General features: G+C 43.4%; 1 protein-coding gene across 4 annotated transcripts in view; it reads right to left on the bottom strand.

Moving 5' to 3' along the window:
- Positions 1–1,000: 1,000 nt before the first annotated feature.
- Positions 1,001–18,380, bottom strand: part of LOC125014178 (unconventional myosin-Ic-like) — a 55,328-nt gene continuing 37,948 nt past the window's right edge. For all 4 annotated transcript variants that reach the window (XM_047595244.1, XM_047595247.1, XM_047595246.1 and 1 more), the window contains exons 5-32: positions 17,975–18,055; positions 17,406–17,585; positions 15,824–15,922; positions 15,012–15,122; positions 13,602–13,673; positions 13,289–13,408; positions 12,803–12,876; positions 12,324–12,429; positions 11,084–11,164; positions 10,114–10,205; positions 9,883–9,977; positions 9,249–9,295; positions 9,038–9,118; positions 8,433–8,538; positions 7,490–7,607; positions 6,433–6,546; positions 6,261–6,337; positions 6,112–6,180; positions 5,908–5,992; positions 5,653–5,812; positions 5,328–5,411; positions 5,143–5,236; positions 4,998–5,053; positions 4,782–4,917; positions 4,184–4,254; positions 3,994–4,091; positions 3,734–3,833; positions 1,001–3,057 (exon numbers count right to left, since the gene is read on the bottom strand). In XM_047595244.1, coding sequence (XP_047451200.1) covers positions 3,031–3,057; positions 3,734–3,833; positions 3,994–4,091; positions 4,184–4,254; positions 4,782–4,917; positions 4,998–5,053; positions 5,143–5,236; positions 5,328–5,411; positions 5,653–5,812; positions 5,908–5,992; positions 6,112–6,180; positions 6,261–6,337; positions 6,433–6,546; positions 7,490–7,607; positions 8,433–8,538; positions 9,038–9,118; positions 9,249–9,295; positions 9,883–9,977; positions 10,114–10,205; positions 11,084–11,164; positions 12,324–12,429; positions 12,803–12,876; positions 13,289–13,408; positions 13,602–13,673; positions 15,012–15,122; positions 15,824–15,922; positions 17,406–17,585; positions 17,975–18,055 — 2,634 coding nt within the window. In that variant the 3' untranslated portion in view covers positions 1,001–3,030. The remainder of the gene's footprint in view (positions 3,058–3,733; positions 3,834–3,993; positions 4,092–4,183; positions 4,255–4,781; positions 4,918–4,997; positions 5,054–5,142; positions 5,237–5,327; positions 5,412–5,652; positions 5,813–5,907; positions 5,993–6,111; positions 6,181–6,260; positions 6,338–6,432; positions 6,547–7,489; positions 7,608–8,432; positions 8,539–9,037; positions 9,119–9,248; positions 9,296–9,882; positions 9,978–10,113; positions 10,206–11,083; positions 11,165–12,323; positions 12,430–12,802; positions 12,877–13,288; positions 13,409–13,601; positions 13,674–15,011; positions 15,123–15,823; positions 15,923–17,405; positions 17,586–17,974; positions 18,056–18,380) is intronic.

The raw sequence follows: 18,380 nt of genomic DNA, 5'->3' as shown, positions 1-18,380 counted from the left end.
GATTGAGCATTACATGGTGCATTTCCTCAAACTGCTTTAATTAAATTAACTCGTTTGCTCTCCCGCCGTTATAACAAACAGTCTAACAGTTGTCTTTATTTGGGCCTCACGCTCCAGACCAGGCTATGACTCGCCTTTAATCTGCCTTTGACTTAACCTCCTAACACCCATTTGCCATTTGGGTTCAGTAGGACCTAAGATGTATAAAAACTAAGCATCATCTTTCAACAGGAACTTTTGAAAAAAACACTGTCCTCATATGTGGACACTGGAATTATTTCATTATTTATATTGTAATAAAGTCACCAATGTGTGACAAAATATAAAACTGTTTATTTTAGTACTTGACAGAATTATGAACAATTAAGTCCCAATGTCCTCAAATGAGTACTTGCTAATTAGCAAGGTTGTAGCTAGCGGCTAGTGAATGTAAAAAAAAGTTGTTTAATTTGTGGGTCATATCAAACGAGAAACGTTAATAAGCATAAATAAATAGGTTTTAACCGTAGAATTTGATGCTTCCTCGTCCACTTTTGCCCTGTTATCGTCTGTAGAATAAATCGGATGCAATGCCTGCGTCCATGTTTTTACCGTCTAGTCTATAGATCCTTTGCTTCCACTAGAGGGCAGACTAAAGTGTCTATTGACGAGGAAAACGGGTAAAAGTAGAATAAGCTGCAATTAAACCTAGAACTTAATGTCCCCATATGTGGACGCAGGGCCTCAGGAGGTTAAATATCAATCCAAAAGTATCTCCATTGGTTACTTGTTGGTAATTTACCTCACACATCCATTAAATGGCACCACGTGATTCTGACTCATTGAAGAACTTCAGAAGGTGATCCCAGTCTCTGTGACGTTATCCGATTAAATCAAATCAAATCACACCAGCATCGTTTACCACGTACATAAGAACTCACATCCACATTTATTCCATCTAAACTGATCAACACTTGGAGCAGTGGGCTGTCATGCAAGGCGTCAAAGAAAGGAAGCGATAAACACTCACCAGTTTATATTTATTGTTCAATTTTATTCATTTTTTAGATCTTAAGTATTGTATTTTTTAGTGTGTTGGCAGAATTATACATCGGTTTGGTGCATACAGTAAGTCAGTGGCTGGGGACAGGAGTGCATCTGTAAATCAACAGAAAACGTAGGACTTGGTTTGAGTGAAGCTTATACACAGAGAGAGGGAGGGGGGGCCTTTAGAAAACCACACTCAAAGAGGTATTTCTCCTCCCACACACACATCTCGTATTGCTATCAGACAAAGGCACGTGAACGAGTCAAACAAACACGCCCCAAACGTTTCACATCATCAAACCTTTACTTGGTTTGAATCACTCTTTTTTCTTTTTCTTTTTTTTTTTTTAACACAGAACACACACTGTACATACACGTCTCCCTCCTGGGACAGAAACATAACATCGACACAGTAATAAATCATATTAATCATACAGCACAGAATCACTGGGAATCAACATGGTCTTTGGCCAGTAAGCGCAGCGGTACGGCCCTGCCTCGGGATATTGCACCTGCCTCGCCGCCCAGTGCCACGCAGAGAAAGAGAAACAAAGATTTTCAGTGTCGCATTAAGCTTTGAGAAGGTTTTATCCTACGAAGTGTGAGGTTCTTTGGGAGTTAAATGAAAAAATGTGGGAGTTATTTGTGATGGATAATGTGTAAAGTAAAAAAGTAGGTATCCTTCCACCGGAAAACAGTTGGTCTAAATATGAGGCGTTCATTACAAACTTAAACTAGTTGTCTCCTGGCTGGATTCAACACAGAACAGCTACAGTTTAAAAAAAAAACAAACAACAACACTTCTTTTGGCCTTTAGCATTTTAGCTAAACTGAATTTTACCACTAATGCACAACAGGCTGCTTTAAGGTTTGAGTTGTTGCATTAAGAAAGAGAAGTTTAGCTATAGATCCTGGCTGGGTGGATTCATGATGGTCAGACTGTAGCGAGCACACGTCTATGGTTCTCCATGGACGAGAGGCAGGTCAGGCAGGAGAAGCAGACGTAGAAGCTGAGACTATGAGGCGGGGAACAAGAAAACAAATGCTCTACGCGCAGCTCCAGTTCTACCTACACTTAACTCGACTCAATCTGCCGCTGAGTGTCATGGTTTTTTCATACTTCGATAAATGTGCAGAACTGAAGGGGAAAGGCACAAGCACCTGGCGCCAAGGCAAACGACTGCTGCCTCCTCTCTTCGTCCCGTTGACCCATCTCTTGCCACAACCTCACCCACATCTCACATACTTTGTTCGTTCCTGGCAGCATTTCCACTATACGCTGTAGTGATTTCACCTCCCTTCTCATACAACCAAGCACAGACTCTGGAGATATATTCAGTAGTACATCCAGCCGTTCATTCGGATTTATCGAGCCGCAGTCTTGACACTAACAGCCTTTCGTTTTGCACCTAAACATCACCGCGCGATTAAAAAGTTGCTCTCCCCTGTCCCTGAACCTCTCATCAGCCGTCCTACATGCTGTCAGCCTCGGTCTCGACACGTTCATGCTTCAAAAGCAAGCCACCTAGCCTACCAGAGAGAAAAGCAGCGTCAGGAAGGTAATAAAGTCAAGCAGAAAGCAAAAAGGAAAGAAAGAGGCAACAACTAACCCTGACTTCCATCACCTTCTCCTCAATTGTTCTAACTTTTCCCTCATCTCAGTCATGTTCCCGGATAAAGCACAATTAACACGCGCGGTGCCAGAAAAATGCACCAAAATATTTGTTATTCCTTGGCCTCATATATAAAATCAGAATATTCAAACAGCAACAGTATTAATCCCAAAAATATTATATATAAACATAAATATATCAATTAGTTTTGCTGGATTTTTATTTGTTTTTCTTTTGTTGGTTTAATTGGAAGCTCGTGCCACACATGTAGTGACAGCTGGCGTCTGATTGGCTTAGGCAGAGCGGGGTCTGCGGTCGTGTGATTGGCGGATGGGAGAGGTCCTGGTGTGTGTGTGTGTGTGTGTGTGTGTGTGTGTGATCAGGATGGCCATCATCTGGAGTTCAGTCTGGGGGCGGTCTGGAAGAAGCACACAGGAGGAGGAACAATTCTTAGAAAGCCAGTTCCTCCAGTCTCATACTACAACAAATAATGTCACATAAATGGTCTTTTATCAGCACTAAAAAGTTTTATTGATTTTTAATCAAGTGCCTCAATAAACACAGAAGAATGAACAGATATTAGATATAAAGAGATGTTAAAGCTGCGTCACTTGGATATTTTGGCCACTTGGGGGCAGTGAAACAAGCTTTAGTGCCAACACTGACATGGTAGCATAGTAGCATGGTGTTACCAGACTCAGTTGTTATCAGGAAACATTTGGGTTTTTATCGTGGACAAAGTTGATAGTCTTACAGCAGATCAGAGCAGTATGAGATTAAAGCAATCTCAATGCCCGATAGCAAAACGTTAAATGACTAGTTGCTGTAAAAGTGAAGTAGCTCTAAAAGACAGAACCTAAACATCTTTTTTTTTTGAGGGATTTTCTTGTAAACCAATTCAACTCCACTGTGCTTAGATGACAAAAAGGCAACCTTAAAACTTCCCACCACAATATGCATGCGTAGGAGTACATACTGCACTATATAGTTTTATGATTAACATGGTCTAACATAGAATATTTGATCTATTTCATAAACACACAGAGTAAACACTGATTACACTGATCACAACGGAGCTGAAGAAGTCCACTCACCACACACAAGTGTCCGTTCTTGGCTTTGCCCACCAGTAGTTCTGACCCTGGAGTAAAGTCTATGATCCCCTCTTTACCATGACCCGCTGTAAACTTTATGCTGAAGGGAAACAGAGGGACAGTTAGTCTGAGCTGCACATCTGAAAACACTGAGCTACTGCAGCTTCTCTGTGGAGGATTCACACACACTGAACCTGAACCAACCAGGAGCCTATCATCAGCTCTCTGCCTTCATATCCAAGATGTTTGTCTGTGCTCACCTGCCCTGGTTGATGTTGATGCTGTTGATTTTCTCAGCACAGATGGCAATCTTGGTCAAGGTCTCGATCACATGGTCGCTTTGCAGAACCACGTCTCCCTGAGAGGAAACAATCAGGCCCCGTGAAAACTCACACTAAAAACTACACGAGACTGTGCTAGACGGTACCGCTACGTTCCAAGAAGCGTCACCTTTTGTTTGTTGTCCTCACTGGGCACATGGAGAACGAACAAGCCATCGCTGAGGGAGCTGACTGAGATGCCTGCAGAGAAAGGACAGTTCAAATTATAGTAGATGTATACTAGATATATACTAGATACTAGATGAGCCGCTTATAAATATGGCCTAGTGTAATAAATAGATCCTTCTGATTCAAATCGATCTTCATTTGAAAGACATATTAAGATATATGCCATTTCCTATACGACAGGGAAGAGCTAGACAAAAGCTAGGTGGCAACAATTTTAATAATGCACCTGTTAAAAGTTCCATATTTTTAATACTTGCAAACATTAGTTTTGAGAAAATCTCTTCGACACTGTGAATCTGAATCCAATTATTGACAAAATGAGCAGCGACACCCAGCTCTAGTGTTACAGAGATGCTACTAAACAAATACAAGCAGTCTCCTCAACCTCATCATTTGTTCTTCTGATCAACAAAGTAGTTCTCTAGTCTTAATGAGAATAAAGTTTGGCCATGGTTTTAATGGGGTATTTATAACCCCAAATCAAAAATCAGGTGATGAAAAGCTGCAAAAACAGGCTGGACTGTGTTTCCCACACTGACCTTTCAGAGATGCGTAGTCGATGCGCTGTTTGAGCTTGCCCTCCTCTGCGATAACGGCACTGTTGCCGGTCAGCAGCAGCTGGCGGTTGCGGGCCTTGTAGCCCTTCCTGTCGTACTTGGTGACTGGCACTGCATACTGGGACCAGAGAGGGTGAAGGTCAGCTCACTGCTGATGTTCAGTTCACTGACGCTTACAGTTAATTTGGCTTCACTAACCTTCATCTTCTCACTGCCAAGAGCCTGAAGCACCTTGGGGTTGATGTCCTCACCATCTGAACGAGCAAAGAATTATTTTAAAGCCCCCACGTACGGAGAGAAGAGGATATTATTTTTTGGTAAAGGTAAGATGTCGGAGCCTTACTGAGCCTTGTGCTGACGAAGAGCTTGGGGACGCTCTGTGGGTAGTTGTCCTTCTTGTCCTTGAAGATCTCGCTGGCGATCATCTTCTGCTCCATCTACTCAAACAGGTTTGATGACAACGGATTAATTGGAGCAGCAAACGGGTGACAAAGAGGTGGTTCTGACTGACGGTGAGACAGTTCTCACCTGATGTTTCCACTCAGGACTGGTCTTCTTGCAGTAACTCCACACCATGTTCTGCATGCACATCTTACGCAAATGCTCTGATGCCTATAGACAAAGACAAAGTGTTTTCACACTTGTACACATCTCACTGGACATCTAAGTGTACTAGTAATGTAAAGAAAATAAAAGAAGTTCTTTAACGTTCACCATTTTGAATGTTATCAATAAAATTCATTATATAATCTTTCTACTGGTGTCCCACAATAGTTTAAGTTCAATGTGAATATCAACATGCAATATTATATTTGATATGTTTCTGTCCAGAAAGGCCTTAAAAAAAGCCCACCTCAGTGAGAGCAGCCGGAGGAGTCGGCCAGCTCTTGTCCAGGACGTTGTTGGGCAGGTTCCTGTGCAGGTTCATGAGGAAGGAGTAGCGCACGTAATCCAGGAAGTACTCGTTCTCTGGACAGCGCTCCTTGTGGCGGTAGATGAAGCCTTTGATAAACCTGAGGGTGAGATAAGGAACGGAGTAACACTGCAGCATCTACACAACATCGTGGTGGTTATGTGAAGTCTGATAAGCTCCTCTGCTGGTCTGTACCTGCGTATAGTATCGGCCGCCTGTCGTCTGCGCTGGGCCCTCCTCCTGGCCAGGATCCCCCTCCACCACGCCTGGATCTTAATAGCTGCAAGAGAGGGCGAACAAACACAGCTTAACAATCACATTTGACTAAGTGTTGTGGTTTTGTCTTTGTCTCTAGTTATACATCAGACGAGTTAGATCAGTGAGCCAGAGCTTCCTCACCTGAAGATCTGAGTTTTTGGTACTTGGACCTCTGGCTGTAGCCTCTCCATCCCGCCTGTAGCTTGGTGGCTGTGCAGAGATCAACAACAATTGTTTAAAACGCACACTGAGGCACAAACACTATCACGATATCGTGTCATGACTCTTACCGAGGCTGTGCTTCCTGTTCTCAAGTGCATCCTCAGTGGCGAACAAGGTCTTTGGGAAACGGATGAAGATTTTGGACCTGTGTGGAAGAGCAGAGAAACATTAATCAAGTCAGAGTCAGGACGAAGAGAAACTTTAAACAATTATCTGATGCTTGTGTGTGCGTTCGCTGACCTGCCCAGCTTGTACTCCTCAGGCTTGTATCCCAGGTGTTTGACCAGAGTGGACACTCCTTCTGACAGCTTCCCCTCCCAGTTAGGCCACGTGTCTGGACACAGAGACTTGTACCTGAACAGACGCAGAAAATAAACAAATATGAGAAAGACTGGAATAGTTATTAGGATGTGAAGCCTAAACGTTTCTCTCAGGTAAAATTGATGTATGATTGAGGCCTAACTGCTTTGTGTCATCTTATGGAACAATAAATAAAGGATTTCAGCTGTACCTAAGACAAAATAAGGATATTTCTGTAGATATTTCTTTTAGATTATACAATACATGAGCCTGTAGCGGTTAATCTCTTGCTCAGGACATTTTGAGAGGATGGGACTGAAAATGAAATCATGAAGATGAGTTACATCTGTTGCATCTGAGGAATAATACTGTAAGGATTTGTTTATATTGTGGTCAAATTATCCCAGTGTCTCTCTGAAACCAGCTAATAGTCCAAGATGAAAGCCCCTGTGGCCGGCTCATAACACACAGCTGGCTACACGTCATGTGTTTCAAATATTTAGTGGGTCTGGTCAGTTAACAATCTGATTAAGAGCGGATGGCCTGCAGTGGGTGAAACAACACCCTACGTCATTAAGGAGGACATAATTAGTTAATTACATTCTCTAAAATGTGATTTTTCATCAGAGACGAAGTAGCAATCATATCTGATTTGAGTTTAATTGGGTTGAAGATGTCAGTCTGTGTTAAGGCTGTTGTGGAAATAGCTGTTGTCATTTTCATTTTACAAAAAATAAAATCTGCTCAGAATAAATGTCTATTTAAAGCAAAGATATGATGTTGAGAAAAAAATGTATCATATCATGAAACATTGGTAATACGTGACTGGGTGTGGGTCTATAAATCTAAAAGATTATTAGTTTGGTGGGTGGTAGTTAGATCATCGTCAAATCCAACATGCGCATCACTTCTTTATTAAAATGACAGTGTTTACTGCATAAACAATGGGAATCTAGAGAGCGTGATTACGTTTGACACTTTATTAGAAGGAAATCACCTCTGCAGGAAGACCTCGTAGCGCCGCCTGTAAGCAAAGCCGGCTCTCCTCACCCTCAGATTCTCCATCAGTCCCAGATACTTGACCTGGTGACGGATCAGCACCTCGTCAAATCGACCTGGGACAGAGAAGAGAGGAAGAACGGGATCAATTCACACATAGAAAAAAAAAAAAAACAATACGCCAAAGCCTGGTGGGTAAAATGAACCGGAGAAAACCAGTAAATGCTAAGCAGCAGGAGTAGGAGTGACAGAGGACAGAGAAACAGTGTGAAACTAACAAAAGGCCAAGTGTGGATGGAAACAAAGGCCCGGCGCGATATACTGACGACCACACGGAGAGCTACGCTGCTGCTACTGATGCAGCAGAAAACAAGCGGTTTGGGCTGGAATAAGAGAAAGCTCAGGATTCACATGGTGTTTGTGGGAAAAATATTAGCTCGCTGAACCTGCTAAGCTGCTTCCACTGTGTTTACAAGAACTCTTACATAAAGCTGACTTGACTCCTTACAAAAAGAGCAGCACGTGGAAACAAGTAACAAAATCAAACCCTGACATATCTAATCATAATTTATTCAGTCAGATTTGCAGACATTTCAATTATAGCACTTTTGTTTTTGGCACACCATCAAACTAATGTTTTGTTATATCACACAAAGGAAATCCCACTGCCTCCAGATGGTTTGATAATGGTTTGACAATCGAGGATGTTCATGAAGTATGAAAATCAATTTAAAGTTTGTCATGTAATGCAACTCTCTAGTAATTACTATGACTGAACAATCTTGAGAAGAGATGTTTTTGGTTTCTGACATTTGGATTTCACAAAGTTTATACAACAAGGCAACTTTCAGTCTGATATCTGCCCGATAACAGCAACTGACAACAATATCTAAACACTATAGTGCTATCAAGTGTCATATGGGTAAAAAAGAAGAGCCTACCTGCTTGCTTGGAGTCATTGGGCTTGATGCAGCGAACGTACGACGGCTCCTTAGACATGAGGATCTCCATGAGTTTCGCCAGACTGGCTTTGAATTGTGTGGCTGCCTGGAAGGGCAGACACGGACAAACAGAGAACGGATAAAAAAAAAAAACGGTTAAGGAAGGGATGGAGAGGAGACAAGGGCAAGAGGATGGAGAGGATACTGAGAGTGAAGCAAAGCCGAAGAGGTGAAGAGAGGGTGACTGAGATGACGAGTCGCGCAGACAGATGTGACAGACAGACCAGTGGAGTCTGAACAGTGGGCCCAGTGTGGAGGACTGGCTCTCTGACTGCAGCCTGTCACAGCACCCTGTTCAAGTGAGAGTGTGTGTGTGTGTATATGTGTGTGCAGGGCATGTAAGTGTCAGGGCATTCCTAAGAGAGCGGGCAGCCGCAGAGAATCCCCATCAAGCAGCCCACTCAGCACTGGGAAAGGGGAACACACCGCTGTTTGTTTAGTTGTGGGAAAGTATGCTGGGATGCAGCAGGGTACGACTTAGAGTGTGTAAAACCAGCAGAGAAAACCTCAGAGCGCACACACACACACACACTAAGGTGTCTCACCGTGTCGGGGCGTTTCTTGTCGCTCAGCTCTTCCCTGTCAAAGCACTGCGTCAGGATCTTGTTCTCCGACATACACATAACCTGCAGACACACACACACACACACACACACACACACACACACAAAAAACATTTTAATCTCTGACTCTACACTTTTTATTTTTAAACGTCCCAGTTCATTCTCTTCTCTTTTCATGTACACTCGGCCTCACCTCCTTTAAGTTCCTGAAGAGGAGATCGTTGTTCTTGTCCAAAAATCCTGAATGAGAAAAAAGGAGGTTTTACCGCTGGCTACATGCAGACAAGTCTAATTATATTAAAAGGTTCAAGTAAATAAAGGATAAAGGATATAGCATTTTTCTGACACAGGATTGCGGCAGACTGTATATTTTATCGTACTGTTATGGACTGTTTATTTTATTATATTGTTCCATTAGTTGCTGATAATGTTAATGTGACACTTCCTTCATCCCTCACTTATCTCTAACTTACTTTAAGCGGTCACACGACTCTGTTGTTCAAATAGTGATATCAGTAATGGAAAATTTAAAAACATTATTTTGAAATTAACAAGCAACCAGCCTTCCTCTCATTGTTCTAAAAAACCCTTTACTGATAGTACCACACGGTGCAAATCTCACAGTAACAACCTCACAAGAAGTTCTTAAAATCTGTCTGTTTGGTGTTGTGGTTGATTGTGCTAAATGCAACACAAACACCTAGAAAACACAGTGGCTGCTAAGACACTTATGTTTGTTTCCACTCAGAAAAAAGAAAACCGTTATCTTGATGTTGACACTGTTCAGAATATTACACACACACACACACACAGACATAGACACACACCGTTGACGTTGTAGTTGACTTCTCCGGCGTAATGCAGCAGTCTGAACTCTTCACGGCCCATCACCTTCCGGGTCTTTGCATCAGCCAGCTTGTGACTGCAGGGAAACAGTTTGTCAGTAAACGGACTGGAGACATTTTCAACACTTCACAGTCTGGTACAACAAAGAGTACAAAGAGCCGAGGCACCAAAAGTACACAAGCTGTAGTAGTAGTAGCAGATGTGAAACTAACGTGACAAAGTGTGCATGTCCTCCCACATTTTCCTCCAGCTTCTCTAGGAAGGTGAAGTCGCTGGCGTCTCCGGGCCTCAGACACTCCTCATCCTGAGATAGTTGGACAGAAAGAGAAGCAATCAGACAAAAAAAAAAAAAAAACTAACAGAGAGAAAACACATTTCTATCACCCTGAAATGCCCATATACTGTATCTGTTTTTCAGAAATGTGCATCTTGTTTGGACATGAATTCCACTAAGGATTAAGAACATGTCCTCCTCTCTTTGCAGAATGTTTTTGTCCACACACTTCGTGCTTGAACTACAGTATTTCCTCACTGAAATCGTGCTCGAGAGGAGCTGATAAAAATGGAGATTTCTATCTGCGTGAACCAGTGGAGCGATGAGCGCTCTCTACATGCTGAAGCTTGCACACATGTAGCATGACAGGAAAACCTGCAGCCGCTGCTATATACGACTTCTCTGCATGATGATCGCGTGAAGAGTTTATAGCAATTTGTCATATTTCTATTTTTATCCAAAACTGAAGGAGGTTGAAGGGTGTAATTTGGTGTTAACATATAAACACGTACAGCTTCTACCCTTATCAGTGTCAAGTCTGTAGTGTTTGAATATACGCCCCTGTTTACTACAGTAAAATGTTTACTACAGTAAACAGGCAGGAGCAAAGAGACTCTAGGTTAGTTGACCTTAACACAAGCCACTTTATTTTATTCATTTTACAGAAAGTGTAAAAAGTTTTCTAAGGTTACTTGACTACTGAGTCTCTGCTGCTTCTGGAAAACCCCTCAAAATGTGGAGCTATTTCCTTTAACGGGCCACCTCATATTTGTATAAGCTCTTAAAATATTTAGGCAGGGATTATATTCCAGAGCAAATGTAACTATAGATGAACTCTTTGCTTTGCTTTGCTTGCTCTGTGGTCCTCCGAAGCTCTGAAGGAGCCGCGGTGCAGAGCGTCTCCTCACCAGGATGGAGATGATGCCTTTGAACTTCTCCTCCACCAGGTCACAGATGATCTTGTTGTTGAAATACTGCACCGGCTCCCACTGGAAAGACACAAACGCTACCTTAAGTTAGAGAAAAAGCTAAACTCGGCAGCCACGTCGTTGAAAAGCCCAGTGAAAACCACTAAACTCTTCTCAGAGTGTGACAACACAGGTCTGAAGTTACCCAGAGTCACGGCGTATTGTGCTTACATTTCCCAACATTAAAATCAAAAGAAACAGACTGAAAGTTCACTTCGGATGGACAGCAGTTACACCACCATCGCTTAATGAATTCAACCATCTGGAGAATCCCAGGAATCCTGGCGTGCCGACACACCACTCACCCACTCGTACATAAACACACATGAACACAGAGCCCCACAGGCCGAGCGCCGCGGCGTTAGGTCCGTTAGCTTTACCAGCCTCATAATTTCCACAGAGATGACGGGTAGAACGGCCCACAGTCATGATGTGACACGATAATGGGCTCTTTGAGAGGTGAGAGCAAGCTTCTCCCACAACTGCTCTGCTCTTTGTGCATTTGTATTAGACTGAACACAAGAGGCCCTTGTTCCAAAGAAGCAAAACAAAATAATAAAAAGAAGAAGAAGGGGAGGGGAGGAGGGGGGGCAGCTGAGGAAAAAATAATCGGGACAAAGATCTTGAATCATCTCTCGACGGAGACCTGCTCTGACACGTAATTTACCTAAGAGGCTTAAGATTTCATCAGTGAATAAAGAGACCCCATAACTCTAACAATAGCTGGGTTAAAGGCATCGCTTCTGATGGGGCAGCGTCTTCTAAAAATATGAGCACTTACTGTAAATTACTTTGAGCTAGAAGTCTCAGTGAAACAGCAGGATGATGAATTAAATTATCAGTTTCGCTTTGGAAAACGACCACAATCACATTAGGAGCACTTTGCAAACCTGAGCCCTGACGGAGGGAGGAGAAGCAGTGTGATGAAGGAATGTGAAAAAGAAAATACGATAAAACTCCAAGGATGAGGAGACATGTGCACAGAGCTCAGCCTTCATAGATGGAAGGGGGGAAAGCAAAATGAAGAGAAGATAGAAACTAACAGACTGTCTTCCTGTATGTGTAGTGGTTCTGCACGGAAATCCACAAACCCAGACGGCCACGCAGAATACATGCAATCGCAACTTGAGAAATGAGAACGGTTTCTTCACGAAAAAACGCATCGAGGGGCCACACTGACCGTGATGCCTTCAGCCTCGTACTCGTCCTGCTCCGACTTGAGGGTGAGTTCAATGAAGAGCTGCTGCAGCTTCTCGTTACAGTAGTTGATGCAGAACTGCTCAAAGCTGCAACAAAACAAAGCGCAGAGTTATTGACATAATCGGCCGACGCCGGACTATGAGTGTCTGACTTTTTGAGTTCCTTATATGGAAGTAGATGGAATAAACAACTCAGGACAGTAAAAGACAGCTGGGTTGGAGTAGCATGGCGGCAGCAAGCCATGAATTATGGGGTTTGTTTTAGGTGACACAGAGAAGAAAAAATACCTCTGCATGCAAGTCTACAGACGTACAACTAATGGATGAGTATGAAACAAGTTCACTTCAACTGAGTTTATGTTTAACACAGGGACAATAAATAAATCCATTTTATTCCTCTGCACTGATTGAGTTGGATGTAATTTTTTGGGGCACAGACTTCTGTAACTCTTTAACCAACCTGTTGTGTTGGAAGACCTCAAAGCCATAGATGTCCAGCAGGCCGATGACAGAGAAACTCTTGTAAGAGTCATCCTGTTAAAGAAACAGAACAAAACCAAGGTTTAGATCTATATGAAAGAGAATCTCCGGTGTACCAACAGCTTTTAACTTATTATATTTATAAAAAACAGAAACAAAACAGTTTTCAAAATGTGAGAAATGAAATGTGCATTGCAGTTCAGGATTTACTAAGTGATTATTATTAAACAAGATTTAATAAATGGCGCCACATTTAAATACCAGTATTGTGACATATCACATTGAGTTGTGTTCACATAGAGGCCACGTCCACTAGGTGGAGCTGTGTTGCAATAGAATGAGACCTGAGCAGGCACCACAGTGTTGGGTGATGGTTGCTTAACAGTTGTTAGATGTAATCATCCCAAGTCATACTCATCATTGTGTGTGTGTGTGTGTGTGTGTGTGTGCGTGTGTGTGTGTGTACCCTGTATGCCAGGGAGCCGTTGATCTTGTTAACCAGCCAGGTGAAGGTGCGTCCATACACGGCCTTGGACAGAGCGTCTCGAGCCGACGAGGCCTGCTCTAGGTTCAGCGGACTCACCAGCTGATGGAGAGTCGCAGACAGGAAGGTGAGAGGCGAGGCAGAGAGCAGAGGCAGGCAGCGTCAGACCAAGTTCAGCAGACAGTTACACAAGTTGCAAAAAATTATCACACTGGACCAAACCAGACATTACGCAAACAGGAAAGCTTTGTTTACAAACGCTTTTCACACAATGAGAGAGTGTATGCGGACCTACCTCCTCTCCCTTAGCAATTATCTTCTTGTGTGTGAGTGCCTCAGTCAGCACAGCCCCATTCACTCCTAACAGCTGGAAAATCACAACAGCATTAGCACACGCCGCGGCCCGCCACTCACAAATACATCACCGCCAGTAAACAGACGTCACGGCAGTCAGCAGCAGGGACATCCTAGCATCTGTTGATTGTGCCTGACATTAGCTCTAATTAGAAGACCGAAGGAAATAAGCGCTGGCTTTGTCACGTATTTTTATTTTTCTGAAGCGGGGTCCAGACCATTTAATTGGATGTTATGACTAGGGCTAATATTTATCAAACAGCTCAGAGCAGGAAGTCATTAAAGCTACCTCAGAAATACCTACTATTTCTACTGCACACATTCAACAGCCAAAACTTTTAAAGCTGGTTGAAGTTGGAATTGCAATATTACAACAATACAATACAATAATAATAAAAATTATAATTGCAAAATGTTCAGTTATAATAATGAGATTGAAGCTGTGTATTATATTAGGCAGCATATTTGTGCATATTCAAAATGAGTTTAAGTCAGTGAGGTCAGTGATTCCCACCCTGTAAACTAGACAGTGTAATGTGACAACAATTAGATAAAAGCAACAATTAAAGAGACGAAACAGATACAAATTCACAAACGGATGATATAATTTGATAACTTAAGAAACAAGTGGTTGAAATATATAAACGCAAAACATTCATAATTGTTACCAGTGACAAATGATTGGCTGAAATTTCAAGCTTCTGTCTTGAAGTGTGTGCAAGATTTTGCCTAAACTGAGCTAAACATTTGAACTGTTTGAAAACATCCACATTTATATAATGAATAGTTTCAAATATGTCATTTCCACTTCAGACATCTTGATTTATTTCCGTTTTGTTTGGAGTCCCAGTGATATCAGAGTTTACCCACAGGTGTGTTTGGCCCAGGGACTTAAAAATCTGGATGTCAGCAACCAACAAAAGAAACAAGTCTTCCAGGATGGGGAGCAGCTGACAGCGTTGTCAAGCAACAACAAACATCCCCTGAGGCTCCCGGTGGCTGGGATTATACTGCTGACAGGTGCTAAAAGTGAGAGCTATAATCTCACCTCCCACTGCAGCACAGACGCCTCATATTAACTGAATCTTCCGAATCACGACAGCGAAAACCTTCAAATGTGGGACCTCGCGGAGCCGAGGCATCATTGTGCTTTCGCTGCTTCTTTGTGGCTTTTGAGCGTCTTGAAATCTCAACTTGAAAGTAACCACCATCGTATCTGACACTTCTTTCATGTGAACGGCTTTTAAATCACAAAATAGGAGAGTACGGAGCTTCTGTCGTCCTAATGCCGTCCCAGGAATGTTTGTGAACCTGTTGTGCAGGCGGTGCAGGTGCAGGCGCAGCGTCTTACCCTGGCCAGGTACTTTATCTGTGTGTCAGAAGTGATGCATGCGTTGCCTTCTTCGCTGCCGTACTGCACGTTGCCGAGGTGGAGCACGCTGGCGATTATGTTCAGCAACTCCTACACGGGAGGGAGGGAGGGAAAGGGAGTTAATAAATAGATACATAAATAAATAAATAAATTAGAAGGGCAGAAAGAGAACAAAGGTAAAAAAAAAAAAAAAATATGAGAGGCTGCGGCACGATAAGAACTTTTACTGCTGAGGATATCTTTATGAGCGGCTCCACTGATAAGTGCGCCTTTGATCGGGTTGAAGATTCGAACAGGACAGGAATGTAGTATCTGCACAACAAGTATCGCACTCTCACACCTGTTCTAAAAGAGCTCTGGAAGCGAGCCCGGACTCAAGGAGATGTAGGAAGACTCCCACACTGCGCACGAACGAGACTTATAATAACAGCTGCGCGCACGGTCCCGTCTAACAAACGCTTTTAAGGAGCAGGCGTCCACAGAGAGACGACCTCGGCCTCCTCAGGCACAGGGAGCGCTTCAGCGCTTAAACTGAAACCTGTGGTAAAGTCTATGTTTATACACGTCGTCCAAGCAGCAGCGTGTACTTAAACTCGTCTGTGGTCAACCTTGAGTTCGGTTTCATCGGTTTAGTACTCATGCAAGTACTGAAAGAAGAAGCATGAATGCATAATGCTCTACACAGTCACAGCTTCCACATATTCTGCACACTTCATAAAAACGGAGACTGCTGCTGACATTCCCACAGCGCGTGCCAGCCGTGATTCACGCGGCTTGGACCCGGTCCTCACCTCCACCTCGTCCTCGTTGAAGCCAATCACAGAGAGGGCTTTCCTCACCACCTTCCAATCGCTGCGATCGTTGATGGAGCTCACTTTGGGACAGTTGCCCTGTGGAAAAAAAAAAAAAAAAAAAGACACAACCTTAAGCACTTTCAGCGTGCTAATTATTTACCATCCAGCTTGCGCTTTTATTCCACTGCAACGTTATGAGCGCGTCCACAAGGAAGGTGACGTGTAAATTGCCGTTTACAGGTGAAGTAAACACCTACTTATATGTGATGTAAACACCTATTCAGACAAACACAGGTGAGGTGTTTTCACTCTGTAGCTGTTAGTGTGTGTGTGTGTGTGTGTTCACTAAGGGGGAGGGTTCGGTGCCTTAAGGCAGATTTCTCCCATGAGGGAAGCTCCTCTCTCTGCGCTGAGAGCCTGTTAACCAGTACTCCCTCTGGGACACGCACTCACACACATGGCAGACCTGCGCTCTCTGACGGGCTGCAGAGAGATTCAGTATTTGCAGATGATTTATATTCACCCGCAGGTTTCTCCTCCGCGCCAAAGGTGCGGCTACACAGCGACGTCAGACACTCGAATATGAAGCGTCTGGCATTGCTGCAGGTTTTCCCACGTACGAGAACTTGATTTACACAGATACACTAAAACAAACCACGTAGCAACCACAACATTCACCTGATACTAGTATCAGTTCCTCCCGTGTAGTTACTGTAAATGCTTCTCTTAAGTTAATCCAAAACTTGAAAATTGGAAAATGGAGGAATATAAACAATGAATGAAACAAGCTTACAACATAATACAGTGTGATCTAATAGCCTTTCACTTTTGGTAAGTCATTACATTCCCAAATATGAAAACAGTTGCTTAGTGGTGCTGGTGATATTGTCAGTTTGGTTTTTCTTCAGCCTCAACATAAAGGATGTTTTACCAGCTTCAGATTGTCTATTATCGAGGAAAAGCAGGTTCTTATATGCCTGCTTTTGATCAGACGACATTTGTTAAAGTACAAAATTTGGCTTTGTCCATCTTGGTCCCGAAAGATTGCAAAACAACACTGCATTAGTAAATTATCATCAAGAACATTTTAAAGAAGTGAAACAGACGTGTCGAGCACTTCGGTTTCACTTCTTTAATGTAGAAATTAGTGCAGGAAGGGACAGCAAAGTCTAATGAGATTAGGGGGGGGAGGGGCTTAGCTTCCGCTATGTATTGATTTTGGATTTGGTGTTCACAAGAACGATCTGCTCCCTCCTAATTAAGCTAATGATGGATTTCTTTTCTAGTTTCCCCCCATTGGACAGCGGGTATTTCACACCCCTCTGTCCTACTGAATGATGCGGGCCACTCTCTAGGTGTGCAGCTTTTAGGAACACACAGTCAGAAAGGAGGAGTCCTATCCATATTTATATATGGGTGAATGAACCAGGCAGCACCCGAAATACCCAAGAGGCAATGTCATTAACACATAAGCTGCTGCAGCTGCTGCAGACACTCACGGTTGTTATCACATCCCGAATGAATTGAGCACTAGCTCCTTGTTGTTGTCGCGCCACAGACGCACGAATTAGACTCTTACTTTCACCAGGTACTGGTACTGCTGAGGGTTCCTCTCCAGTCCCAGGCGCCTCAGCAGGTCCTCCTCCCCTCCCTCGATCAGCTGATAGAAAATGTGGAAGTTCCTCTCCCCGTGGTTCTGGTGGACCACCCGGGACTTCTCCAGCAGGTAGTTGATGATGTGGCCTCCCACCGGGGCACCCTGCCGACGAGACAAAGGCCAAGGAGAGAACGGGGGAGAGGTGGAGGAGGAGAGGGTGAGGCTGGGGTACTGAGGTGTGGGGTTTATAAAACATGCAGGTGCCACAGGGATTTCGTAGCCCGTGAGAAACACTGAGTGTCCACAAACACAGAGACACGCAAGAATCCCTGTAATTAACTGTGTTAAATAAAATGAAACCCACAGTCGTTAAACAAAAGCTCGGCTCTACCACAGCACCACATTTGCATTTTTAACATGATTTCTTGCTTGACAATTCGTATTCCATAAAGATTACATAACGACATGATTATGTAACGTAAATATCACAATGTTTAACCAAGATGCTTGTTGCTTTTGTTGGACAGGGTTTTCTCAAAGTAGATGCTCACCTTGAAGTCGAACTGAACGTCCATGTACTTGCCAAAGCGGCTGGAGTTGTCGTTACGCAACGTCTTGGCATTGCCAAAGGCCTGGAGGTGGGACGGGGGTGGGAGAGGAGAGAAAGACGAGGAGCGATGATTGACGGATTAAAAAGGTAAATATAACAGTGGAAAGGACAGGAAAAGTGTGATTAGGACGGGATAACAGACGAGGAGAAGGCGGCGAAACACAGAGAAGGCCACAGGAATTAGGATCCCTGCAGTGTTTGTGAAGGACAGCAGCACAGATTACAGGGTACAGCATACACACTCAAACACATCTGGAAAGCATCTGGCTGGGACATGCAGACACCTAAACAAGCGCTTCCGTTAGCGTAGCACCTTGGCACAGGCTCCATTCTTCAAAAATGATGAC

Source organism: Mugil cephalus, chromosome 9, assembly GCF_022458985.1.
Source record: "Mugil cephalus isolate CIBA_MC_2020 chromosome 9, CIBA_Mcephalus_1.1, whole genome shotgun sequence".
Classification (NCBI taxonomy): domain Eukaryota; kingdom Metazoa; phylum Chordata; class Actinopteri; order Mugiliformes; family Mugilidae; genus Mugil; species Mugil cephalus.
The sequence above is the reverse complement of the archived record's forward strand: the minus strand, read 5'-3'. Positions and strand labels throughout refer to the sequence as shown.